The 27,838-nt window shown below is 37.7% G+C and overlaps 1 protein-coding gene across 6 annotated transcripts in view; it reads right to left on the bottom strand.

Moving 5' to 3' along the window:
- Positions 1–1,665: 1,665 nt before the first annotated feature.
- Positions 1,666–27,838, bottom strand: part of LOC126262369 (peptidylprolyl isomerase domain and WD repeat-containing protein 1) — a 117,540-nt gene continuing 91,367 nt past the window's right edge. For 3 of the 6 annotated variants that reach the window (XM_049958957.1, XM_049958958.1, XM_049958959.1), the window contains exons 10-15: positions 23,959–24,095; positions 14,488–14,585; positions 10,091–10,279; positions 7,991–8,142; positions 6,972–7,130; positions 1,669–1,929 (exon numbers count right to left, since the gene is read on the bottom strand). In XM_049958957.1, the coding sequence (XP_049814914.1) occupies positions 6,987–7,130; positions 7,991–8,142; positions 10,091–10,279; positions 14,488–14,585; positions 23,959–24,095 (720 nt within the window). In that variant the 3' untranslated portion in view covers positions 1,669–1,929; positions 6,972–6,986. Of the gene's footprint in view, positions 1,930–6,971; positions 7,131–7,990; positions 8,143–10,090; positions 10,280–14,487; positions 14,586–23,958; positions 24,096–27,838 lie in introns of all 6 variants that reach the window. The other 3 variants (XM_049958955.1, XM_049958956.1, XM_049958960.1) reach the window with 2 other exon arrangements.

Below are 27,838 nucleotides of genomic sequence, written 5' to 3'. Positions count from 1 at the left end.
ATACAAGTCCCAATCAGCACATGGTTTTAATCTGCCAAGAAGTTTCATATCAGCACACACTACACTGCACAGTGAAAGTTCATGTGGTAGTTAGTTGTTTCTTGTATAAAAAGGTGTGCTTCAGTTGCCAAATATACTGCAGACATACTGCTCAGATACAGATAAACATTGTTATGCAGCTTCAGGTCCCTATTCTTCATCTCACCTTGAACGAGTGTTTACTTAACTTGCTTCTCTTCCTGTTTCTTATTTTCTGATTGGCTTTCTCAAACTGAATGTTTAATTTTGTTATGTCTATAAATTCTGCCTGTTTCCCTTTTATTTTTCTACATGTTACTTATGCTTGCCTTCCAATTGAAGAGTTTCTAGCTGTAGTCTGAGTCACCATTATTTTGAGTGATAGCAAGACTTAATGGTTTATCCCCCCCTCTCTCTTGTCACAGCTTCTAATTGGTTCTATGTCTGCATCTGTCAATGGTCTTTTCATCACATAGGCTTCCAGCCATCTTTATTCTCCCTTTCTCATCTTATATACTTAGGAATATTTAAGACTTTAATCAGTCTTCATTCAAACCCACAGAGTGGTATTGTTCAAGTGTGGATGAATTTCATTAGCTTTACTTTCCATAAAAGAACTTATATGTATTGGATGAATCCTTTTTCGAGCTAAAGTTCATGTACATGTGCACGTACCTGTACAGCTACATTGTGTTAGCTGAATACACTGTGCTGGGACTGCAGAGATGGTATGTATGGCTGCTTTCACAGGTGGCCCTGCTTATGGTGGACTAAAGCAAGCCTGTGACGAGACTGAAGTATGGTGTGCTGCTGCAATTTCAGCAAGGCATTTTATTTTCCCATGACTAAGAACCAACTATCCACCTGAATGAAAAGCAACTGCCAATCTGTGGCCAATAGCAGAGTTGGTCACCCAGTTGTTGAGCTTAAAACATTTGATTTCAATGGCTCCTTCACAACCACTGCCATCTGAAGCGTTTCCCATAACACCAGCTTCCCTGAACTACATAGATGGGAGTTTTACTTGCAACATATTGTTTGTTCCCATAATCCTCTTGGCCTGGATCTCTTCTAGCCCACTGTCCTACATCCACCTTCTACCCTGTCCCGCGACCCTCACTTAACTCAGCTTGCACCAACTCCATCTTCCCCATAGTCTCCTTATCACTGCATGCTGCATGAACTCACTGGTGCTGGCACCTGTGTCACGTAGTTATTCCATACACCTGCTATGATTCACTCCCATCTTCCGTCCTGTGCACTTGCTGTGTCTGTCATAGTCACCAGCCATCCTTCTCTGCCCCTCTGTCTCTCTTACTCTGTATCTCATTTCTCACTCTGTCCACTCCATCTGACACAACCTCTCACCCTGGCAAGGTGCAGAACTGCAGTCCCAGCACAGGATATTCAGCGGGCACATTGTAGCTGAACAGGTGTGTATGTTTGTTCTAGCTCGAAAAAGCTATCAAAGTTTTCAGTCATGTTTTGTGTCTGTTGACAACTCAATGGTTCTACTAGTAAGTAAGTTGTTACTTTTACACTTTACACACACTTTGTCACTGTGAACCACTGAAATGACATGTATTTTACCAACAAAATTAGCTTTCCTTTTTTTAATACCTTTTGTATTTCATAGAAATTACAATCATTTGTTCACTGTTGTAACAAATGCATTTCTAGAAAAATATGAAGCACATAATATGGGTTGAATTGTCTATAATCCATCACAAATTAAAACTTAATATAAATTATACAAAGTAATTTTGCTCTGACATGACTTATGTTGTGATTCCATTCTTCTCTGAAATACAGTTATCACTTTTCTAATAAATTTTTTCTTGTTAACAGACAGGCCTCAATTGCTTTCTTAGCATTTCATGGAATTTGCCTCCGTGCTTTAATCAAAGTAACCTGCAACAGAAATTCAAGTATTTAAACAAAAATTAAAGGTGAAAAATTTCTCCAAATAACACTGTCTAGATTGCTTGACTGTTAAGCAACATAAACAGTATCCTTACAGACGCTTACAGTGATTGCAAACTCATTTCAGGAACGAATTTCATATATTAGTATGTTCCAATGAATGTCACAGATGAAAGTAACAGTAACACTATTATATCAAAGCTTTTTATAAGATGATGAAACATAAACACAGTGATAACACAAAACTAAAAATGTTACAGATGTAATGACTACCCTAATACAGTGAAAGAGCATCTTGTTTAATAAAATAGGAAAAGTCTGAAGCAAAGTACAAGGGCTAAAACAGAGCAGATAAGTTAAACAAGGCACAAAATGACACAAGAATGAACACAGAGCAGCAGGAAAATATGTAAGCAGAGGAGAATTAATAAATACTTAAATCTTGCATAGAGTTATTTCATTCAGCTTGTAGTGGCAGTCATGAACATCACTGACAAATTTTTTGATTAGTGGGGAGGTGGGGATTGACATCCTTTAATGATGCTAGTCATTATTTTAATTCCTACTGGCTGTAACTGGCAAAAGAACCTGTACAATGATCTAGTACTATTCCTGCAATGGCCGGTGAAGGCTCAGACAACAAAAAGTGTTAACTGCCTTCAGCATACTGCTGTGCATGATGGGTTAGCCTCGCAAATGGCTGTCAGCTAGTAGGATGGCATCTGGAGAAAAACACTTTTGTGATTCATGTTGGCAGGCTGCTTCACACTCTCAGTCCGCTCATGTTCCTTTTTTTAAAGATAAGACACTACCTTGGTAGTGCACAAGTTTGTTGGAATTGTATAGGTTTTCCATTCTCATTATGATGCTCTGCCATTGCTGACTTGCTGCATTATCCAAGCTTTATGTGCCTCTCATGTTACATTAGGTGTGTGCTCACCAATGTATGACACTAGCTGCCCGATGAAATAAAATTATATAAGATCTGAATGCGGCACTAACTCAATATCATGTTCACCAAAAGTCGCAGAAATGCTGGTATATGACGGTGTGATTAGATACCCAGAAAAGTTTCATTGGAGAAAGTGTAAATGAAAGTTCATGAATCAATTTCATTCACACATTCACCAACTGGTAATTTGGAAGTAAATTATTCTGCAATATGATAACTGTGTGGCTCATTGTTGGCCAAATACTGTAATTCCTAATGGGAAGAAAGATTGTGATATCTCTAAGTAAAGTGCAGAACAATGATTGAAGAGGAGCTGGCTAATGACAATACTGATTTGAGAAGGTATTTATTTACTTTTTTAAACCCAAGTACATGCTGAGATGAATGTTTATGATAACTGAAAACTGTGCATCAGGATGAAATTTAAACATACAGTTCTTACTTGTCATAAATGTTCACCTTGGTGTATATTCTACAATAAGATAAAACTATTTAGAAGTAGGTGTGGGATAGGATAAAGCATCTACAATTAATTCATTTTGAAATGTAGGAAGCAGTAATGTGAAGAAAAAAAGAATGAAGAAAATAAATAAGTTTACAATGCAAAGTGAGATTCAAAAGTAAGGACTGACTGTTACAAATTATGATGGTCTACAAGATTAACCTGCATGGCAGTATGCATGCACAAGTCCTCAATGTACAAGTGCTACTGCTTTTTCTTTACTCAACAGCATTGTAAAACAGTTGCAATAAATCAACAATATGACCAGACAGTAATTATGGTCAGTTGTCCAATTTCTAACTGTGACTTGGGCTGCATGTCCAGATAATGTGGAATATTTCATGCACACTACTCGTTTTCACTAGATGTTGTGATAAATCATGGGCATGGTAGTTTTCTTCATCTGAAACTTCTCTGATGTCATTTGACATCTAACTGGCCATTCTACACAATATCCCACACATTTTGCACATGCTCATCCACAGCTTCAATCTCTAGTGAAATCATGCTCTTGTGATACACTTACAGACTTGTGTGACCAACAATCACCACCACACAGACCACTTCAAAAGTTTTCTAAATATAATTTCTCAAATCTGAGGTAAAACTTGATTGCAGTATAGTGGGAGATTTCCTGACAGCAACAGACACAAATTACAGCAACGAAAAACATTTTTCACTCCTCACAACAGACTTCAAGCTGTTGGTGAATTAAGAACTGCTCAGCAACACCGTCAGAATATAGTACCTGCAAGTGCTCAGATATGGTGCTAGTGGTCATGCCATGGGGGCAAAAAAAAAAAAAAAAAAAAAAAAAAAAACATTCTCAGAACTTTCTGACAGACTACATACTGACACGGTTGTTAAAGCATATGGGAAAGGAAGGAAGGAAGATTGGGTTTAATTTCCCTTCAACATTGACATCATTAGAGATGGAGCACAAGCTCGGACTGTGTCAAGGATGGGGAAGGAAATTAGCTGTGCCCTTTCAAGAAACCCTTGTGGCATTTGCCTGGAGCGATTTGGGGAAATCATGGTAAACCAAAATCTGGATGGCCAGACTCGCTATGTCTGCAGCTCATGGTCGTGCGGTAGTGTTCTCGCTTCCCATGCCCGGGTTCCCGGGTTCGATTCCCGGCGGGGTCAGGGATTTTCTCTGCCTCGTGATGACTGGGTGTTGTGTGCTGTCCTTAGGTTAGTTAGGTTTAAGTAGTTCTAAGTTCAAGGGGACTGATGACCATAGATGTTAAGTCCCATAGTGCTCAGAGCCATTTGAACCAGACTCGGGTTTGAACCATCATTCTACTGAATGTGAGTCCAGTGTGCTAATCACTGCACCACCTTGCTCGGGAAGAACATGTGTTATGTCAGAAAATGCCAAATGAATTCAAATGATTATTTTTTTTTCCTTGCAGTATGTATGATCTTTTCTCACAAATATCTCACAGGCACATTTTTCATCATTTTTGTAAATATTACTGTTTATTTATATCTAAAAACAAAGATGATGTGACTTACCAAATGAAAGTGCTGGCAGGTCGACAGACACACAAACAAACACAAACATACACACAAAATTCAAGCTTTCGCAACAAACTGTTGCCTCATCAGGAAAGAGGGAAGGAGAGGGAAAGATGAAAGGATGTGGGTTTTAAGGGAGAGGGTAAGGAGTCATTCCAATCCCGGGAGCGGAAAGACTTACCTTAGGGGGAAAAAAGGACGGGTATACACTCGCACACACACACATATCCATCCACACATATACAGACACAAGCTGCTGTCTGCTTGTGTCTGTATATGTGTGGATGGATATGTGTGTGTGTGCGAGTGTATACCCGTCCTTTTTTCCCCCTAAGGTAAGTCTTTCCGCTCCCGGGATTGGAATGACTCCTTACCCTCTCCCTTAAAACCCACATCCTTTCGTCTTTCCCTCTCCTTCCCTCTTTCCTGATGAGGCAACAGTTTGTTGCGAAAGCTTGAATTTTGTGTGTATGTTTGTGTTTGTTTGTGTGTCTGTCGACCTGCCAGCACTTTCATTTGGTAAGTCACATCATCTTTGTTTTTAGATATATTTTTCCTACGTGGAATGTTTCCCTCTATTATTACTGTTTATTTACTTTTAACAAAACACTTATCAACATAAACAGAACTAGTAGTTCTTAAATTACAGTAATTTTGCAATTAACAACTGGATGATTCACATGTTAGACTATGCCATTATTCAAAGTCCGCTTTTTTTACAGTTAACTCATCATTTTCAGCAGTTAATCTGTTCTGAGCATGCATCTCTTTGACTTACACATAATCATGATTACTAAATGATTGATGTTGTTGTGTGTTTTATAATCAGCTATGAAGCTCTACCTAACTGTTATGGATAAAATAGCTGCTTATACCAGTACAATACGTGCTCACAGCTTTCTCTCTTCCATAATGATGTATGGATAAGAAGCAGAATGTGGCAATATTTTCACAATGGACACTGGCTGGCTACAGTACTCTTCCCTCTTCACAGCTGTCAATCACAGGGCCACAGAGTACATGAATGGACATGTCTTTCCATTACATCAATTTTTTTAAAAAAAGATACATAACTAATGCTTTGCAATCCCATTAGACTCATCGATGGATCACTGGATATAATTATGCATGTATCTAGACAGGTTGCTGGCTCTGTGATCAGGTCATGTGGCAAAACGCTCACGGTATATTTAGGGTTTGGTGCAGGCTCCATGGCCTCGCTTGTCATTCAGCCAATATTCACAGCTAGCTCTTCGGTGTATCTATTGGCCATGACCCTACATTATGTGGTTTCCTCCTAGAATGTGATTTGGACTTGGTTGTCATCTACCAACAGTGTTTGCCTAGCCTTTCTGCCTAATGTGGGACTGTGTTTGATCACTGTTCAACTGAGTGATGTGTTTTTGGCGAATGAACTGATAGTATACGGATGCACTGAGAGCATGGTTTGTATCCAAATGTTTCCTAGTCAAATCTACAAACTGTGTTCTGCAACATGGATGTGTGAGTTATTCAACAAACTTCAGAGAACTGAGCTGACCATGAAGTAGCCACAAGCAGAAGTCTTTTGTTTTGTGTAACTCCAGAATAGTTAGGAACCATTACTTTCTATGATTTAATTGAAAATAATTGTGCTTAATAAAATCTGTGTTGTTGAAAAAGCAAACTGACAACAGCGTCTGCTGTTTTCTCACATCTTCCTCTGAAGTACCAGAATTACCCATTCGGAGCTGGTAACTCCACATCCACTAGCCAGCTTTACTGCAGCCAAATGACAACCACCTAAGTTTCTTCCGCCTGCCTCTGACTTTCTCATCACCTTCTATAGTAGTACTGGAGATATCTGAAGGGAGTGCATTTACTCACAAATAAAACCAGCTCTACTGTAGTAGGAAACATAACTTTTGATTTCGAAAGCAAAGCATCCATTATATAAATAAAGATAAAATGAAAAAAAAAACATACACTAGAGCAAAAGTTTTCATTTATTGACAAATTACAAATTTTCTGTGGAGAATAAGGTTTCATTCTTGAGACTATAAGCTAAGAACTTACCTCAAATAATTCAATTTACTTCAGTGTTATGCTGATAATTTGAACATCATCATATGGCTTATCAGTCATGGGGTTGGTTTTGACAGTACTGATGTTCTGAACCACTTCCATACCTTTCACTACACGTCCAAATATTGTATGTTTATTATCCAACCAAGGCTGTATAAATAAATAAGTAAATAACATAACATCCTGGACTTTCCATTGTTTCATAAATAAAGTAAATAATTTTAGTAATATGGTATTAAGGAATATTAGTTCAAGAAAGTATTTCTGTCATCCATAGATTTTAAGAAATAGAGGCAAATCAGGCTGAACATTACCCATGAAGGTTGTACTAGTGTCACCAGAGTAATACAGAACAATTGTACTTAATGTAATCTGACAACTGGAGAAATGGGCAGCCAGTGGCTATTAATAATATACATACTAAGATATTATGGGATGACTGAGATTTTGAAACATTATGTAAAGACTGTAAAATCTTTGTTAAACTAACTTTTTATCTATCTTTCTTACCTATGGTCACTCAGGTGTTTAGACACACAACCAAACAAAACTAAAAAAAATGTCTGTTTAATCTGTGTATAAAATTAATCTTGAGTAAAATAAATAGACAAGTTTTACAATTATAAACTACAAATACAGGTAGATGATCAATTATAAAAACTGAATAATCCAGGAGTACACGCTAATAGTACCCTTTTAATTTTGGGAGGGCAGAAAATCTTAAAAGGTTTCTAACTTTCACTTCATCATCAGCTAAAATAGATGCCAAATTATAGGTTTACACCTTGTCATAATATATAGTCACTTAAAATAAGACATACCAAAATTTAATATGATGCATGTGCTGCATACTGTTAGGCCATATTCTCTCTAAAATATAACTTTCAGAAATAATTTTAGTTTACATTATTTTCCATGTACATAAGACATTATGAGAGCTAAAAATAAACTTTTAAAAGACATTTACTTGTAATATACTAATGGTCTTTAAACATAATGTAAGCACTTACAGTTGGAATCACAGTTATAAAGAATTGGCTTCCATTTGTATTTGGCCCTGCATTTGCCATGCTTAAAGTATACGGTCGATCATGTCTTAAAGTAGGGTGAAATTCATCTTCAAATTCACCACCCCATATGCTTTCCCCTCCAGTTCCAGTACCTAAAACAGATATTTGGTTCCAGAGTTGCAATAACAGGTCACTGGTCATGACAATACACTGTAAACAAGTCACACAATAACACAATCAATCAATGGCATGAGTAAAGATAACTACTCATGACATAATATAGACACTGAGCAGTAGACTGGGAAGCAAACAAGAATTGAAACAATACAAATCACCTTACCAAGGTTTCCAGAGTACATAATGTGAACCACTTCCCTCCCACCCCCTGCCCACACCACCAAAATAAAGGAAAAAAATCTTTTTTTCTCTGGCATGGGTGTCCAAAGAAATATATCAAAGAGGGAGCGGTTGCTAAGATTGCCACTTTTGGTATATCAAATACAGTGAGTTTGAAAATGTGTTGTGCCCCAAGAACTAAATTTGACAGGAAGTACACAAAACTTTATTTTATCACAAATGTTTGATAGTCATACATCCACCATCTTTCGAAGATAGATTTCTGTGATACCTAAAGATAAACATAATACTGTGCAAAACCTTAAGAACAGAGTTAGAGATGAAACAAAAATAAAGTTTTATAAAACTATGGCGGCAACATTTTTGCTGTATGGGACTAACACTTGGGTTTTCCCGAAGAGGAATAAGAGTAAAATACAGGCAGGAAAAAGAATCAATAAATTAGAGAATGAAATGCTGAAGGGATAAAAAAAAAAGAATTGAGAAATAAGGTGGACAGGGCATGTGACTAGAATGCCACAAAAAAGAATGATGAAACAACAGTGGAGATAAGTCTGAGAGGCAGAGGAAATCCTGGTAGGCCCAAAAACAGATGGGATCAACAAAACCTTTGAAGACAGAACTTACTGCTAGCCTAATCCCTGAAAGTGAAGACTGTGCGGACACATCAACTGGCCTGTTGAACTTGTTAGTTTATGACTGCATGTTGCACCCTTTGTGAAGGTCTCAACTCCTGAAGAGTATATCATTCAAATCTTGAAATGTCATATATTTTTTCCTCTCTTCTAGCAGTGAAAATAGTACTTTTCTTTGCGACTGGTGCATCTGGATCCATAAATGAAACTGCCTTCAATACAGGCTGGCTTGTGTTTTGCCATGTCTACTACAATAGCTCTGCCATTAAAAATGAATGGAGTCAGCTAGCCCTCACAGTTCATCTTTGTATAGGAGCAAATAGTAAAATACTTTTGTGATGAAGTTGGGTAGTAGAGGAAGAAGATATGCTTTTGGGAATTGGGGGCAGACATCAAGCAGATATATTGCATCCATATTTACTTTTTGCTCAGTGTTGGAATAAACCCTTTCTGCAGTTTAATAAGGACTGTATGAGGAAGAATCAGAGAAAGGACTGAGGATTCTATTTTGCCAAATCTTTTGTATAGTTCACAGCCATGACTAAAAAATAGTGTCACAACTGCCACTACACCAACAAAACAGCAAAACTTACTGTGAGATAGGATGAGAGCCAAACAAACCCAAGTTATTAGTGCTTGCAGAAGCCACAGTGTTTTCAGTAGTGCTCAGCAGTGCATAGTCACTGGCAATAACTTCTGAAATGTGCAACAATTATGTAATGGTTAAGAAGTCTGTACTGCAGATACTGGGGCATGGGGCGGTGCCAAGTGCCCCTATTCCATCCAACCCCCCCCCCCCCCCCCCCAAGACTTTGTGGATACCGATGTTCTCTGGGTAGAGCTGATGAGAAGAACAAGGAAGAGAAGAGGGTAGGGTGGAGGAGAGTGAGTGATGAAAATGGAAAGGAAAGGAATTTGGCATCAGAAAGAGCTCATCTCAATTACCGCTCAATGCCTCCACTATACGGCAACTAGGAATCTTCTCTCAGTCCACTTTTTCATTCCAGTGAGAGACTGACATCATAATATTGACAATAAATTTGTATTTTGAAAAAACATCATGCAAAAATGTGGTAAACAAGTGATTCAAACAAAGAGCTTATACTACCTGTGGGGTCACCAGTCTGCACCATGAAGCCTTTAATTACCCTATGAAATATGTGTCCATTATAGTAACCATTCTTGCTATGTACACAAAAGTTTTCAACAGCACGTGGACATTCTTTTGAAAATAATTTCACATGGCTATCCCCCATTGCAGTATGAATGATAGCACTGTCATAGATGCTCTGAACACCTGATTAAGAAAAAGAAAATAATTTTATACTACGCTGCCAAGCAATATACTGCATCAAAAACTAGCAAATTATTTGTTATTCTAATTGCGTAATGTCAAACAGTATCTCATGAAAGATAATAAAAAAATTTTTTTTCACAGTATTAAGCAACACATAAGGAATTCACACACAACAATAAAAATTACCTAGCTTGTATTTTGTGAAGAAAGGCATAACGGTAAAAACTGAAAATTAACTGACTTGAAACCAGTCAATTTTTTCTAATGTCATGTTTAGTTTACACACAAAAGTACATACTTTAATATCAATAAAAAGGTTTTTGAGTGTGTGACCATGTCACAGTGCAAAACGTTCCAGCTATTACTGTATGTGGGCTCCATTACTGTAACAATGGATATCACACAAATAGTGACTGACACATTAGGACATTTTACATCATGATTTGGACACACACCCTGAGGACTTTTAGTCTTTAAAACAGTCTCTGAAACTGACAGTGTCTGATAAGAGAGAAAACTTAGTGTTCTAAGTCAACGCCGGAGATAAAAAAGAAGAAAAAAAGGCAAAGAAATAAAACAAAAAATTAAGTGATAAATCCACAATATTTTTCAATTGAATGAGCAATGATAGTTGTAGTTCACTGTTCTGTCAACCCAGAAGTCACCAGAGACAGAACACTAAATCAGTTGGTAAGACAGGTGTAGTAAATGAATAGCTGTGGCCTTATTGATGTTCCTGGTTAGGGAAAACCGTGAAACAGTTAAATCACAGTTTATTTATTTTAGCCATATACATATTCTACAGACCCTTGTATGCATGTGAGATGCTAGGATGTGGATTGGTTTAAAGAATATATAAATGTGAATCACATAGAATGTGCAAGAAGGGAAAGTACACTCAATTTACAAAAATGTTGCAGGGAAAATAACAACATGACTCTAGAATAAAACAGAAGCAAAAAAAAAGGGCATCCTACAAGGATTTGCACATCTCGTATAATTCAGACAAAAAAAATGTATGCATAAAAAGGCTATGTGTGTCTGTTGATAAATTCACCAATTGAATAAAATATTTTATCAAGAAAATACATCTTTATTTTATTTTTAAATACTGCACTGTTACTACATAGACCTTTGATATTATTTGACAATGAATTACATACTTCAATACTGAAATACTATACATCTTTCTGCATCCCAAGTTAATTTTTAAAATCACAATGGAAGTCAGCCTTTCTTCTTGCATTGTGATCATGGTATATTTCATTGGTTTCATAGTGCACAGGATCTTTCCAGTAAATATCCCAAGTTTCTTAAAGAGATTACAACAAGGGAACTAGGCACATTGTTCAGATTACCTTTTTCTACAGATAGAAAGTTGTCTATGATGTGGGTGAATTGCCCCAGAAGATAATTCCACAGCACATAACTTCGTGACACAGATGTCTCAAATATGAGGTTGTTCGAACGACAAAAGTAGCCAAGGACAACCTTTACATGGTCTGCATGACACAATGTTCTCAGCTAACCCTGCTATCTATGTGGAGACCTATGAATTTGGTGCAGTATACCCTTTGAACTTGCTGACTGTCAGGTACAATAGGCATCTCTGGTGGAAATTTATGATAGGAGCTGAACTGGATGTAATTAGTTTCGCTCAGTAGACAGTGAGTTACTTTGAACCCACTGTGGACCAAGGACAGATCCCTGGGGCACTCTATGGAGTGCTGTGCTCCAGTCAGCCTCTTCCCTCTCAACAGCTTTGCTATTCTCATCTAAAACTAACTTCTGCTTCCTGTCTTGGAGATAGAATTTAAATCAGTTTCCAACTGCCCCTCTAGTTGAGAAGTATTTTGTGATCCACATAGTCTTAGAAAGAATAACAAAATATTCCAATTGGCTTAATTTTTCTCCTAGGGATTCCAATACATCATTTGTGAAAGAAAATACAGCTTTAGTTGTGGATATACCTTTTCAGAAACCAAACTTTCACTGAAGATGTCAAAATTTTGGAGATACCTCACAATTCTAAAATATAGTACTTCTTCGAGGACTTTCATGAATGTGGTCACGAAATAAACAGGACAATAGTTTGTGACTTGTGTTATGTCTCTCTCTCTGTGAAGAGGCTTCACTGTAGCAAGCTTCATTCCATCTGGGAATGTGCAATTGATCTAAACAATATTTTAGAAGTTTACTGGAAATATTACTTACACCTGGTGATCCTCTGCTTTTTAAAGAGTCAGTGGATTTCCTTACTTCATTTCTAGTTATCATCAGTATTTCAGAAAATGTCTTTGGTTTTACAGGGACTGTTGGTACCTGTCTCACTACTTATCATGCATCAGACTGTTTCATTACAGGATTGGTTAATTTTGGAGCTAAAATATATACTTATTGATTGTTTGATTGCTTTGGTTAATATTTTACAGTACTTTTTATAATGATTTATTTGGGTAGTGTTGCCTAAATTTTTTCATGTATTGTAGAATTCTCGTATTTGTTTACAATATATCCTTATATATCCTTATCCATGACTTGTCGTGGTTTCTTTGGGCCAGCTTCTGTAACTTTTTGAGTCACAGACAGGCACTGTGACCCGCCATCTCCTCTATATGGTGAGTAATAATCTATCCTTTTCAAAATATCATCATTATTCCATCTAGGACTTTCCAGTGTTTAAATTTACCAGGTATGTAACCTATTACTGTGTGATAGAAAATCTAAATTGAAATCGCCAAGTTCTATGATATCTCTCTTAAATTTAATCAGGTGCTGTAGAAGTGAGTTGAGAAGCTTCAAAAAGAGGCCCCGATTCCCTGAAAGTACCCTTTACACCACTGCAATTAATAAGGCAGAATTATTTAAAGGCAGTTCAATGGCAAATGCTTCATATTTTGTTTTAGATGAAAATCACTTACACCAATTGCACTACTCTTGATACAGCTCTTAATAGAAACAGCCACATCACCTCTTTCCCTTTATTTTCTGCAGTATGAAGTTGTCAGATTGTAACCAGGTATTAGAAGTCTTTCTACACACAGCAGACGTGGTACTCAGTGAAGCTCAGTACAAGGGCTTAGTCACAAACATTGGTTGAGAGTTCATTTAGATCAATGCACAAGTCTCTAATATTCTGGTGGAGAATTCCAGCTGATGTTTTCCAGTGTTTTGTCTAAAAAAGGAAATACTAGTTACTGATGAATTCAGGGATGCAAATCATTTACCTAATGTAGTCTGTGTACATGGAAAGCATTTTGTGAGTTCATTTCATGTGTAGTGAGCTGTCTATCTAAGGGTGTTGCTTTGGACTACACCTTGTTTCTTATTCTTTTATTAATATTACAATTTACTTTGGTTAAATGGTTTGTTAAGATGAAGACTGTGTTTTGTGAAATATATTCAATCAAACACATTTTCTTCAGTCATTTTCACATTCATGAAGCAGTAAAAATTTCTGCATAATACGATGGCCAAATGGTGATTTGAAATCATGAAAATCCCACAGTTTTATGCACTGTGCCACTTTTTTGTTGCATCAGAAACACTTATGAAACTATGGCTGATGAAAGTGGCACATTTCAACTACTGCCAAGTTTTCTACAAAAGTTAATTAATGGTGCTTATTACTTTCTTAAGAAATTTTACAGAATTGTCAGCATAATCACCAGCTTATTTTCATGTATACTGCATACCAAAACAACTATAAAATAATTTAAAATTTTGTATTTGTGCTTAACAAACATAAACATGGTTCCTAGTAGGCTGTAACATAGTAGGCTGGAGAGTCTTAAAGTCTTTGGATGAACATGAATCAGTGACAACAAATTTCCATGTGTTTGTAAGAAATTTGTGCAGTAATGTCTTATCCTAATGTGAGGTGTGTAAAGTGTTAGTTATACATGTGATGCATGCAGACAATGTAGTGCTTTTCATGTTGGCTTTACAAGTGCTTGACAAAGTGCTAGCCAAAATTAGCTAATCGCTTGGTTAAATAAAAATCACGTTACAGTCTACTACGGACCATGTTTACATTTGTTGTGAAATAATTGTTGATTAGATGGAGGATACAGACTTCAGAACATTAACTGTGAACTGAATTCTACCAATTAATAGTTGACTAAAATTCAATTCCAACATCAGGATCAAAAGAACTATCTGCACTCTTAATAGGTACAATTAATGTATAATTTAAATTACTGCATTACCTGAGGCTTCTGTTGCAGATATAATGTCTTCCTTTGATGGTTTTTCATTAAATACATCCCTGTCTGCATCTGGGCTCTTTGCGTCTTCTGGTTCACGCCTAAAATGTCACAGAGAAATACAACATGTTTACAATCTTGAAAACCCGACTTTCCACTTATTAGTCAATGAAATTTAGCTGCAAAGCTGTGTTGTTAAGTAACCAATAACTAGAGAATATGTGTGATCTATCAGCCAGTTGGACGGGTTCTCAACATCGAAACATGTCATATTTAATACTGCAATAATCCTTAATGAGTTTGTGCAATCTATGGTAGCACAATTACGAGGAGTTGGTGCGTAAATAAAACTCCAAAATAATTTCTCTATCCACCAAGATGTTGATTAACAAGAACTGTACTTATAATTGAGAAACCTGTCAACTTTTATCAACTTAACACAAAAACAGGCAAGCTGTAAATGCAGTACAAGCAAAGACAATAACTCAATAGTGCATATGTTGAGCAGCTGACTGGCACATAAACAAGAATAGGAACATAGCACATCAGCTTACAAATCACTCTCATTCTCCAGAGCACTTAGGTACACACATAGCTACATTATCCTGTCAGCCATTAGAGCTGAAACAACAGGGCGGTATTATTTTGTGTGTGAACAAAAACACAAGTTTATAATATTAATTACTGCTCACTGCGCATCACCTATGCTGTACCACAAGTTGCTATAAATAACATGTTGTACTAGTATTATTCCATTTGAACAAACTTTACTCTGACTGATGACCAAATATTTCACACATTTTCAGATGTCATTAGCAGCAAAAATATTAAAATGAATTAGCAACAACTACTAACAACATCATCTGCAAATCATGATAGTTAAAAGCAAAACCAAAAGTTTCAATGGCTAATACTACAAATTACACAGATCATGACAGACAATTCTTATATGGTATGAATGAAGGCTAATATTTTTGGGTGGACACACACGTTAGACTAGTTTTCCTGTATTTAATTCTGAAGTCTCGCAAGAGTTTCTTTGAGCGTTTCTGCCAACAGTAAAAACACAAAAGAATCTGTAACTTACTGATGGGACAACCAACTGCTTAACAATCAACTGCCCAGTCGATAGTTTTTTCATTTGAATGAAAAACCGAATGAAACTAGTCTCTGCAGCAATGTCAGGTACACAAATGTTTTCACTCACTTTCTGGATCTGAGTGGTTTCACTTAATATGAGAAAACCAACTGACATAAGTCTCTGACAGTTGCAACAGTTACATGAATGTTTGCAGTCTGCGCATTTGAGTAATTTCTTTACATATTTTTTCAGCTTTGATTATGCATGAATCAAGACTAAGGCTGTAAAATTTTTAGAGACAAATGAGATACCTTATATTGAAGGAGAGGTGAATAAAAATATACTTATAAATCTGAAGTATTCTTAAAAATATATATATTTATGTACTTATATCTTATGTACTTATATCAGATAGATAGATATATTTTTCCCATGTGGAATGTTTCCCTCTATTATATTCATATTTATGTACTTAAATAGAAATTTTTTGTATGTCTCTTTCAGTTAACGAATTTCGCCATAGCTCTGTTCATCGAGTTCCAGGTGCTGATGGAATTGCTGGTGTTGTGCGCATGAAGCTCCTCCTTGACTTCAACCTAGGTTTTTATGGTTTCTACCCAAACAGCAGGTGTCTGGGATTGATTTCCTGCTTCTTTTTCTCCATATCTGTGACTGGTGCTATTACCCATAATTTAATAAATTTTTGTAACAACAGTTAGTCATAGGGAGACAGTCATGATGCACCCAGTCTCATTCAATGTTATATTCACCCATTAGGCATGTGGGGAATTTTGCCAAATTGGAGCTGCAGATTCTGTCGCAGAGAAGCATAGTGCCGGGGCAGACGTATGGGGGACACTAGACTCTGAGTACCACTGGTGCCAGTAAGTTTACAGATAATGCTGTTCCAGGCCAATACTTTTAGCTTTGTTTCTTGGCAGTGATCTCTGAATGTGAGCAATGATCCAACTGTATTCCCAACTTTTTTGGAGTATTGTAGTTGTGTAGTTGTTGTCCTCCCCAGATAATATTTAACTCCATCCTGGTTCCTCAGTTTCTCAGATGCAAGGTATAGACCTGCATCTTTCTGGAATTTGGCTTTAGGTGGTTATCATCATAATACTTGCCGCGATCTTCAAGGGCTATTGGAAGCTTCATCTCCACTTCCTTAATTGTTTTGCCTTGAACTGCAGTTGCTGTGTCGTTTGCACAAATAAATTTTCTTGTTCCACAGTTGACTGGTTGGTCATTTGTGTAGATGTTGTACAACAGAGGTGCCAATACACTGCCCTTAGGGAGACCATTCTCCAAGATCCTCTGTTGGCTCTTCTTAACATGCTAAATGACAACAGAAAAAAAAAAACCTCCTGTTTTGCAGCAAACATTGGATAAACTGTGTTAAATAGTAGTCTTTTTGTAACTGAATGTACCTTTCTAATCAACTTCTTGTGGTTGATGGTATCACATGCTGCTGATTGATCTATGAATAACACTCCCATAACTTGCCCTCTTTTGTGTCCATCTTCTATGTACAGAATCAGATGAAGGATACGACCACAGCATGACTTTTTTGGATGGGAGCTGGACTGCTCCCTCTCTCACCCCCCCCACCCCCAACACCCCTCCCCCTACTTGTTTATACAAATTACTGATGAATCTGTTTCAGTAATTGCCGAGGTGACCTGAATAGAAAGCACACATGGCATAATTTTTTTAAATCGTTTGGTCACTTAATCACTTGCTTTTTAAACATATAATGTCACTTGTTGGGGAAATATTTGTCATCATCATTCAGTAATTTTCTTTGAATCTCTTTAATTAATATAGTTTCATAATGTGAATCATCATTTCAGAACAGGATATTGCACTGAATTTATCTTGAGAATCACTTTTTTGCTCCCATAAACTGGTTTCACTCAAAAGAAATGAATGAATAATAATCCTACTGACGTGTAAAACTACAACCAAATGTGTCAACTGTTTTCCGGGGACAGACTGAATTTACTGTTTTCATTCAGTTGTTCCCTCCACTATTGTAGCTCTTCATTACCGGATCATTTATGACTGCAACAGGTGAGTTAACTTATAGTCAGTCTCCCTGTCTGTGTTGTTGCTGTGTGCTTCAGTTCAAAGAGCAGTTTGATGCAGCTCTCCATGCAAGTCTACTACTTGCAAGTTTCTGTCCTACAAACATCTCTCCATTACCAAACTGACAATTCTTTGATGGCTCAGGACATGTCCTATCAACTGATATTCTTTTAGTCAGGTTATGCAATATATTTCCTTTTTACCCCGGTTTTATTAAGTACTTCCTCACTAGTTATTTGATCTATCCATCTAATCTTCAGCATTCTTCTGCAGTATCGTAGTTCAAAAGCTACTATTCTCTACTCTTTTCACTTCCATACAAGGCTTCTCCAGACAAACACTTTCAGAGAGGAATTCCTAATACTTAAATGTATTTTGATGTTAACTAACTAATCTCTCTCTCTCTCTCTCTCTCTCTCTCTCTCTCTCTCTCTCTCCCTCTCCCTCTCTCCTTTTAAATGCTTTGCTTATTGTTAATTAAGGTAGTGAGCACCCCCAGGAACCATGGACCTTGCCATTGGTGGGGAGGCTTGCGTGCCTCAGCTATACAGATAGCCGTGGCGTAAGTTCAACTACAACAGGGAGGTATCTGTTGAGAGGCCAGACAAATGTGTGGTTCCTTCAGTAGCTGTAGGAGCGACACTATGGATGACTGACTGATCTGGCTTTCTAACATCAATCAAAACGGCCTTGCTGTGCTGTTCCTGCGAACAGCTGATAGCAAAGGGAAACTACAGCCATAATTTTTCCCAAGGGCATGCAGCTTTACTGTATGGTTAAATGATGATCGTATCCTCTTGGGTAAAATATTCTGGAGGTAAAATAGTCCCCCATTTGGATCTCTGGGCAGGGACTACTCAGGACATTGTTATCAGGAGAAACAAAACTGGTGTTCTACTGATCGGAGAGTGGAATGTCAGATCCATTAGTAGGGCATGTAGGTTAGAATATTTAGAAAGGCAAATGAATAGTTTGAAGTTAGATATAATGGAAATTAGCGAAGTCCAGTGGCAGGAGGAACAAAACTTCTGGTCAAGTGAATACAAAGATATAAATACAAAATCAGATAAGAGTAATGCAAAAGCAGGCTTAACAATGAATGAAAAACCAGGAACGCAGATAACTACTATGAACAGCATTGTGAACACATTATTGTAGCAAAGATACACACGAAGCCCATTCCAACACAGTAGTACAAGTTTATATGCCAACTAGTTCCACCGATGATGAAGAGATTGAAGAAATGTATGACGCAATAAAATAAATTATTTAGATAGTTAAAAGAGACAAAAATTTAATAGTCATGGGGGACTGGAATTTGATAGTAGGAAAAGGAAGAGAAGGAAAAGTAGTAGGTGATTATGGGCCGGGGGCAAGGAATGAAAGAGGAAGCCACCTGGTAGAATTTTGCACAGAGCACAACTTAATCATAGCTAACACTTGGTTTAATAATCATGAAAGAAGGTTGTATACGTGGAGGAGACCTGGAGACAATGGAAGGTTTCAGATAGATTATGTAATTGTAAGACAGATATTTAGGAACCAAATTTTAATGTGTAAGAGATTTCCAGGGGCAGATGTGGACTCTGACTACAGTTTATTGGTTATGAACTGTAGATTAAAAATGAAGAAACTGCAAAAAGGTGGGATTTTAAGGAGACGGGACCTGGATAAACTGACTAAACCAGAGGTTGTAGAGAGTTTCAGAGAGAATATTAGGGAATGATCGGCAAGAACATGGGAAAGAAACACAGTAGAAGAAGAATGGGTAGCTTTGAGAAAAGAAATAGTGAAGGCTGTAGAGGGTCAAGCAGGTAAAAAGACAAGGGCTAGTAGAAATCCTTGAGTAACGGAAGAGATACTGAACTTAATTGATGAAAGGAGAAAATATAAAAATGCGGTAAGTGAAGCACTCTCAAAATTTAGATCGACAGCAACTACAAAATGGCTAAGCAGGGATGGCTAGAGGACAAATGCAAGGAGGTAGAGGCATATATCACTAGGAGTAAGATAGATACTGCTTACAGGAAAATTAAAGATACCTTTGGAGAAAAGAGAGCCACTTGTATGAATATCAAGAAAACCAGTTCTAAGCAAAGAAGAGAAAGCAGAAAGATGGAAGGAGTACATAGACGGTCTATACAAGGGTGATGTACTTGAGGGTGGTATTATGGATATAGAAGAGGGCACAGATTAAGATGAAATGGGAGATACGATACTGCATGAAGAATATGACAGAGCACTAAAAGACCAAAGTCGAAACAAGGCTCCAGGAATAGTCAACATTCTATACAACTACTGATAGCTTTGGGAGAGCCAGTCATGACAAAACTCTTCTATCTGGAGAGCAAGATGTATGAGACAGGCAAAATACCCTCAGACTTCAAGAAGAATATAATAATTCCAATCCCAAAGTAAGCAAGTGTTGACAGGTGTTAAAATTACTGAACTATCAGTTTAATAAATCATGGGTGCAAAATACTAACACAAATTATTTACAGACGAATGGAAAAACTGGTAGAAGCCGACCTCAGGGAAGATCAGTTTGTATTCCATAGAAATGTTGGAACACGCGAAGCACTACTGACCCTATGACTTATCTCAGAAGATAGGTTAAGAAAAGACAAAGCTATGTTTCTAGCATTTGTGGACTTAGAGGAAGCTTTTGACAATGTTGACTGGAATACTCTCTTTCAAATTCTGAAGATGGCAGGGGTAAAATACAGGGAGCGAAAAGCTATTTACAATTTTTACAGAAAACAGATGGCAGTCGCAAGAATTGAGGGGCACAAAAGGGAAGCAGTGGTATGAAGGGAGTGAGACAGGGTTGTAGCCTACCCCCAAAGTTATTCAGTCTTTATATTGAGCAAGCAGTAAAGGAGAAAAACAAAAAAATTAGGAGTAGGAATTAAAATCCATAGAGAAGAAATAAAAACTTATTTTTGCCGACGACAATGAAATTCTGTCAGAGACAGCAAAGGAACAGGAAGAGCAGCTGAATGGAATGGACAATGTCTTGAAAGGAGGATATAAGATGAGCATCAAGAAAAGCAAAATGAGGATAATGGAATGTAGCTGAATTAAATCCGATGATGCTGAGGGAGTTATATTAGGCAATGAGACACTTAAAGTAGTAAATGAGTTTTGCTAATTGGGGAGCAAAATAACTAATGATGGTTGAAGTAGAGAGGATATAAAATGTAGACTGTCAATCGCAAGGAAAGTGTTTCTGAAGAGAAGAAATTTTTTAACATTGAGTATAGAGTTAAGTGTCAGGAAGTCTTTTCTGAAAGTATTTGTATGGAATGTAGCCATCTATCAAAGTGAAACATGGATGATAAATAGTTTAGACAAGAAGAGAATAGAAGAAACTTTCGAAATTTGGTGCTAAAGAAGAATGCTTAAGATCAGATGGGAAGATCATGTAACTAATGAGGAGGTACTGAACAGAATTAAGGAGATGAGGAATTTGTGGCACAACTTGACAAGAAGAAGGGATCAGTTGGCAGGACACATTCTGAGATATCAAGGGATTGCCAATGTAGTACTGGAGGGAAGGATGAAGGATAAAAATCTTAGCGGGAGACCAAGAGATGAGTACACTAAGCAGATTCAGGAGGATGTAGGTTGCAGTAGTTATTCGGAGATGAAGAGGCTTGCACAGGATAGAGTAGCCTGGAGAGCTGCGTCAAACAAGTCTATCTGAATATCACAACAACAACAAGGTATTGAGATGAATCTGGGATTTTTAGAGTTGGATGTTTATGTCTGAGGTGCTCCTGGGGTGTCATGCAGTGGCAAAAGACGCACTTTTGACAAGTTTCAGTTGTCGCAAGTAGTCACTCAGGGTCTGCACCACTTTGCCATGGAACTCCTCCCTGGCAAAGTTCCATGTTTTTTTGTCGACACAGAATGTAGAATGAAGAAAAGAGAAGAATCTAATGACAAATTTGTCAGATGCAATGTACTTGTGAAGCTGAATTATAGCCTGGTCAAGAAACCAGATTGTGTCCAGAGTATATGTCTCTTCTTCTTCATGGTAAAAGCAGTTTTATGGGAAGAACAGTTGGAAGATTCTGGAGATTCTGTCTGTTATAAAGTAAAACCATACTTCAATAAGGCAGAAACCCTCACACTTGGTTCTGATGAAAGATACGAAATGGGGACAGAAATTCTTGTGTGCATGCAAAGCATGTTGACGATTTGTCTGTGATGGAAGTATCTTGCTTCTATGGCTATAGATGGCACAACAACTAAAGTTAACCGAAATATCAGTTTCATGGTACTTTTATGAGATGCTAAAATATTTACCTGTTTCACATGAGATTTTGCAATACACTACACTCTCTGTCAAGAGCATTTATGTGGTAAGAGTGTGAACATGAGGGAAGTGACGACTGTACTGACTCGTACAACAAATTTCATCTGCAGTCGTACTCTCAAACACCGCCAGTTCCAAGACTTTTAAGAAGGCATGGAAAGCAGTTATGATGGTGTGCTGTATTACAGTAAAATATGCTGGATGAGTGAAAGTAAAATCCTTGAGAGATTTTTTGAACTTCATGTTTATGGTCATGAGTGGTAAGCCTATTGTAGAAATGAAAAATGAATGGTGGATAGAAGATTTAGCCTTCCTCTGTGACATTACACACCACATCAATGTGTTCAGGGTATAAACATGTTACTTTCAGAGATGTATGACTGCATTCAGGGGTTCAAGCTGAAACACTCTTTGTGGAATAGACAGCCAGGGAATGGGAACACTGCTGATTTCTCCACAGCTGTTAGCTTTAATGATGGGAATAGAATAGAATTTTGAACAATATCAAATAATACTCATTGCTCTTCTCCAGGAATCTGAGACTTCTTTCCAGAATTTTGAAAAGTTACATGAAAAGTTTAATAGATATAGTTGATGTTGACAATGTCTAAACTGAGCAACAGTTAGAACTTATAGACCTATAATTGTGACTGGCAGTTGCATAATAAGCTTCACAACAAAATTATTCTCATAAACTTTTTTAAGAATTTTCCACAACATAAATTTCCATGACTTCACAAGTCTGCAGCTTCAACTACGCTGATGTGTGAACAATTTTTTTCTGCAATGAAGAGAACAAAATCTACCTACTGATGTTCACTGCCACACTTCAGCTTAAAAACTTGTATTTATAGCAAAAGCTCTCATAAAGTGGTATCAGACATTGATGCTAAAGCGAAAAGCAAAATTAGTAATACTCATTCCAGTACTTAAACAATGGAAAATCCACAACGGAATGTAACTATATGATGAAAAGGATAGTTGCTACTCACTATACAGCGGAGCTGCTGAGTTGCAAAAAGGCACAACAAAAAAAGTGTCGGAAAGTTAGCTTTTGGCCAACAAGGCCTTCGTCAAAAGTAGACAACATACATAGATGCGCACGCAACTCACACACACATATGACCACAGTCTCTATGGTTATTTGTATGTGAGTTGCATTTGCATCTGTGTGTGTGTGTGTGTGTGTGTGTGCGCGCATGCGCGCGTGCACATGTGTGTATGTTGTCTATTTTTAACAAAGGCCTTGTTGGCCAAAAGCCATCTTTCCAACAGTCTTTTTGTTGTGCCTTTCTGTGACTCAGCATCTCCACTATATGGTGAGTAGCAACTATCATCCCTTTAAATTGTGGTCTTCATTCCAAAGACTGGTTTGATTCCCGTCTCCAAGTTACTCTGTCCTGAGAAAGTCTCCTCATCTCTGAATAACTACACACCTACTTCTTTCTGAATCTGCTTATGTTTAATGTTTGAATAAAATGGCCACATAATGTAAGTTGAAGTTAATTTACATTTCTTCCTAAAATGGCATTCATCATTAGGCAGCATCAATTGCAAGAAATATCATGTGTTGTATTTAGCTGCCCCTTGGCCTTCATTTCATTAGAGTAGTAAAAGAGATGCAAGTTTTATTTCACTGCCATTTCTCATTAATACAAGAGTCTCAGGAAATAAATGTGCTATTAAATACATTAATGCGTCACTATGAAGCAATACATCTCCACTGAACATTACATTAATGGCCATAGAATTAGACCGGTTAATAAAAGTTTCTTTTCTGAAGCTACATTGTTCTGACTCATCCCTCCTCTCATCACTCCGTCCATCACCATCAGTCACTGTGAGTCGGCTGGTTGCTCACTGCTATCGTGTAAGTGCGAACCAGCTTACAAGCAGTTCAGTGAACAGGCCTGCTCCAGACTAACCCACTACTGCCTCATCTTACACCAATAGAAATCAAATAATTCATGTGATAAATGGGTACCTTGTAAACATATAAAATCGGTTTTTCTTCAATGCAGTGCAGAAGAGTATCGGGTCAGCTCGTATGGAATCCAGGGTTGGATTTTCTGATGCTTCCATTTCCACTGTAACAGCAGCTTTAGACTTTCTTCCTCTTCCCTGAAAATGGCAAAGATGTTTATAAGATAAATATTCTGTGAGTAAGTGCATTACTAATCAGAATATTTTACCAACATAGCAAATACAAAATATAATTGTCTTATACTATTTTCATATCTAGCATCTGATAAGTTCTTGAAAATAAAAAGTTTTGTCACAGCTTCTAGTTAATCTGATACAAAAGACAATAGTTAAAAAATCATGATGAAAAATCAACAGTTACAATCAGAATACACATGCTGCACTTAAGGAAATAGGCCATTTGGAAATTCTGTGATTGAAAAATGAAAAGTAGTGGTCTCTCTTTCAGCTTTCTTCTTCAAATCATCTGTTTGTATTCTAGAGTATTTTTCTGAACCACACTTTTCTGCTATTACATTCCTCACATAAACAAATTTTTAAACAAACCTTTTCACGGTAGGATGTCTTCCTACTGTTGACTTTGCAAGCACAATTTATAGCTTCATCTGTGATGACACATATTTCAATATAGCTCACATATAAATATGAAGGGACAAGTGATGAAATGTCTACTCCCTTGTCTTTTGTCTCATGTTCCTTTCCATTGCAGAATGATGACTCTGTCCTCTGAAGATAGCTTCTTGGTGAAGGGTTCATCTGGTTAATCACTTAAATGGGCTGCACCCTGAAGGAAATCTCAGCTGCTAATCAAATTTTTCTACATCATTGTCTACTACAAAGTATCTTCTTTATTCAATGACTCAGTCTCATAGGTAATCTGTTTAGAAAAAGTTTTACACCACCTGCATATCTGTGAACATGTGTGTGCTTAGATTCAAGGGGAGCACAGAATGAAAGAATGCCTCACTAAACAGCTTCACTGTGAATAAAAACGAAACAATAACCATAATAAACACTGTCAATTCAAAAGAGCACATCTTTGCATATTTTTCAAGTAAAAATCCGCTAATCGATAACATGGAATACCACACTGCACCATCCTGTGCACTCTAACATGCTTGGATCCTCCATGGCATGCTGTACACAAGGAAGTCAAGACATTACTGCTTAAACTTTTCCCACTCTTTGACAGTCACCCTCCTGAGGTCTTCCAATTTACGAGGAGGGTTCCTGTGATGACATGCTGTGAATTTCAGTTGAACTAATTCCACTCAGTTGAATCATACCTCCTGCGAAAGGTGTTCACAGAGTAGAGCTTGCGTGTTTGTGCATTTGAAAGATGAAATCATTGCTGAAATGTTGACATAAGACTTTACCATAGGTGTGAAGATCATGCCCCAGTATTGCACAGCCCTCAAATTATAATGGCGTCTTGAAGCACCTGACATCCATACATGATACTGGTCCAAACATGACTGAAACCACCTCTCTGACCACATGGACTGCATGCTTGAGATAGGTATAGGTACCTGGCAGCCTCCACACTGTTTTAGAACATTCATCAAATGTCAAGCAATTTCATTATTTGGTGAACAACATGGTCAAAGTGCCAATGCAGGCATTCCCCTCTCCATCTTCTTCACATGGTTTTTACTGTCATTTGAAAGGAATACCTGGAGGCCAAGTTGATTGTGCGGAGTTGGCTGCACACATTGTGGGGCCAACACAGCTCTCACAGTTGCTTCTCTTCCAAGGGGAGCATACAGTATTGTTTTGCCTTCTTGATATATATATACACACAAAATTCAAGCTTTCGCAACCAACGGTTGCTTCATCAGGAAAGAGGGAAAGAGGAAAGGATGTGGGTTTTAAGGGAGAGGGTAAGGAGTCATTCCAATCCCGGGAGCGGAAAGACTTTTACTTGGGGGAAAAAAGGACGGGTATACACTCGCAAACACACACATATCCATCCGCATATACACAGACACAAGCAGACATTTGTAAAGGCAAAGAGTTTGGGCAGAGATGTCAGTCGAGACGGAAGTACAGAGGCAAAGATGTTGTTGAAAGACAGGTGAGGTATGAACGGCGGCAACTTGAAAACAAATATATATATATATATATATATATATATATATATATATATATATATATATATATATATATATATATATATATATATAGAGGGAAACATTTCACGTAGGAAAAATATATCTAAAAACAAAGATGATGTGACATACCAAATGAAAGTGCTGGCAGGTCGACAGACACACAAACAAACACAAACATACACACAAAATTCAAGCTTTCGCAACAAACTGTTGCCTCATCAGGAAAGAGGGAAGGAGAGGGAAAGACGAAAGGATGTGGGTTTTAAGGGAGAGGGTAAGGAGTCATTCCAATCCCGGGAGCGGAAAGACTTACCTTAGGAGGTTACAGCTTCTGAATCTCAGACGCTGCATTGACGTCGTACCGACGCTCGGCGGCCGCCGCACGCCGTGCGCCACGTCCACCGCGCTGCCCAACGCGGCCGCGTGTAGGGGCAGGGGGAGGGGGATTGGCAGCAGACCTTTAAATATGTCTGCTTGTGAGATGTCTGCTTGTGTGTGTATATGTGTGGATGAATATGTGTGTGTATGCGAGTGTATACCCATACTTTTTTCCCCGTAAGGTAAGTCTTTCCGCTCCCAGGATTGGAATGACTCCTTACCCACTCCCTTAAAACCCACATCCTTTCGTCTTTCCCTCTCCTTCCCTCTTTCCTGATGAGGCAACAGTTTGTTGCGAAAGCTTGAATTTTGTGTGTGTGTTTGTGTTTGTTTGTGTGTCTATCGACATGCCAGCGCTTTCGTTTGGTAAGTCACATCATCTTTGTTTTTAGATATTTTTTTCCCATGTGGAATGTTTCCATATATATAGAGGGAAACATATATATAGTGGTCTTCAGTCCTGAGACTGGTTTGATGCAGCTCTCCATGCTACTCTATCCTGTGCAAGCTTCTTCACCTCTCAGTACCTACTGCAACCTACATCCTTCTGAATCTGCTTAGTGTATTCATCTCTTGGTCTCCCTCTACAATTTTTACCCTCCACGCTGCCCTCCAATGCTAAATTTGTGATCCCTTGATACCTCAAAACATGTCCTACCAACCGATCCCTTCTTCTAGTCAAGTTGTACCACAAACTTCTCTTCTCCCCAATCCTATTCAACACCTCCTCATTAGTTATGTGATCTACCCATCTAATCTTCAGCATTCTTCTGTAGCACCACATTTCGAAAGCTTCTATTCTCTTCTTGTCCAAACTATTTATCGTCCATATTTCACTTCCGTACATGGCTACACTCCATACAAATACTTTCAGAAACGACTTCCTGACACTTAAGTCTATACTCGATGTTAACAAATTTCTCTTCTTCAGAAACACTTTCCTTGCCATTGCCAGTCTACATTTTATATCCTCTCTACTTCGACCATCATTAGTTATTTTACTCCCTAAATAGCAAAACTCCTTTACTACTTTAAGTGTCTCATTTCCTAATCTAATTCCCTCAGCATCACCCGATTTAATTTGACTACATTCCATTATCCTCGTTTTGCTTTTGTTGATGTTCATCTTATATCCTCCTTTCAAGACACTGTCCATTCCGTTCAACTGCTCTTCCAAGTCCTTTGCTGTCTCTGACAGAATTACAATGTCATCGGCGAACCTCAAAGTTTTTACTTCTTCTCCATGAATTTTAATACCTACTCCGAATTTTTCTTTTGCTTCCTTTACTGCTTGCTCAATATACAGATTGAATAACATCGGGGAGAGGCTACAACCCTGTCTCACTCCTTTCCCAACCACTGCTTCCCTTTCATGCCCCCTGACTCTTATAA

Source organism: Schistocerca nitens, chromosome 6 (genome assembly GCF_023898315.1).
Source record: "Schistocerca nitens isolate TAMUIC-IGC-003100 chromosome 6, iqSchNite1.1, whole genome shotgun sequence".
Lineage (NCBI taxonomy): Eukaryota > Metazoa > Arthropoda > Insecta > Orthoptera > Acrididae > Schistocerca > Schistocerca nitens.
Note: the sequence above shows the minus strand (reverse complement) of the source record. Positions and strands in the feature narration are given on the sequence as shown.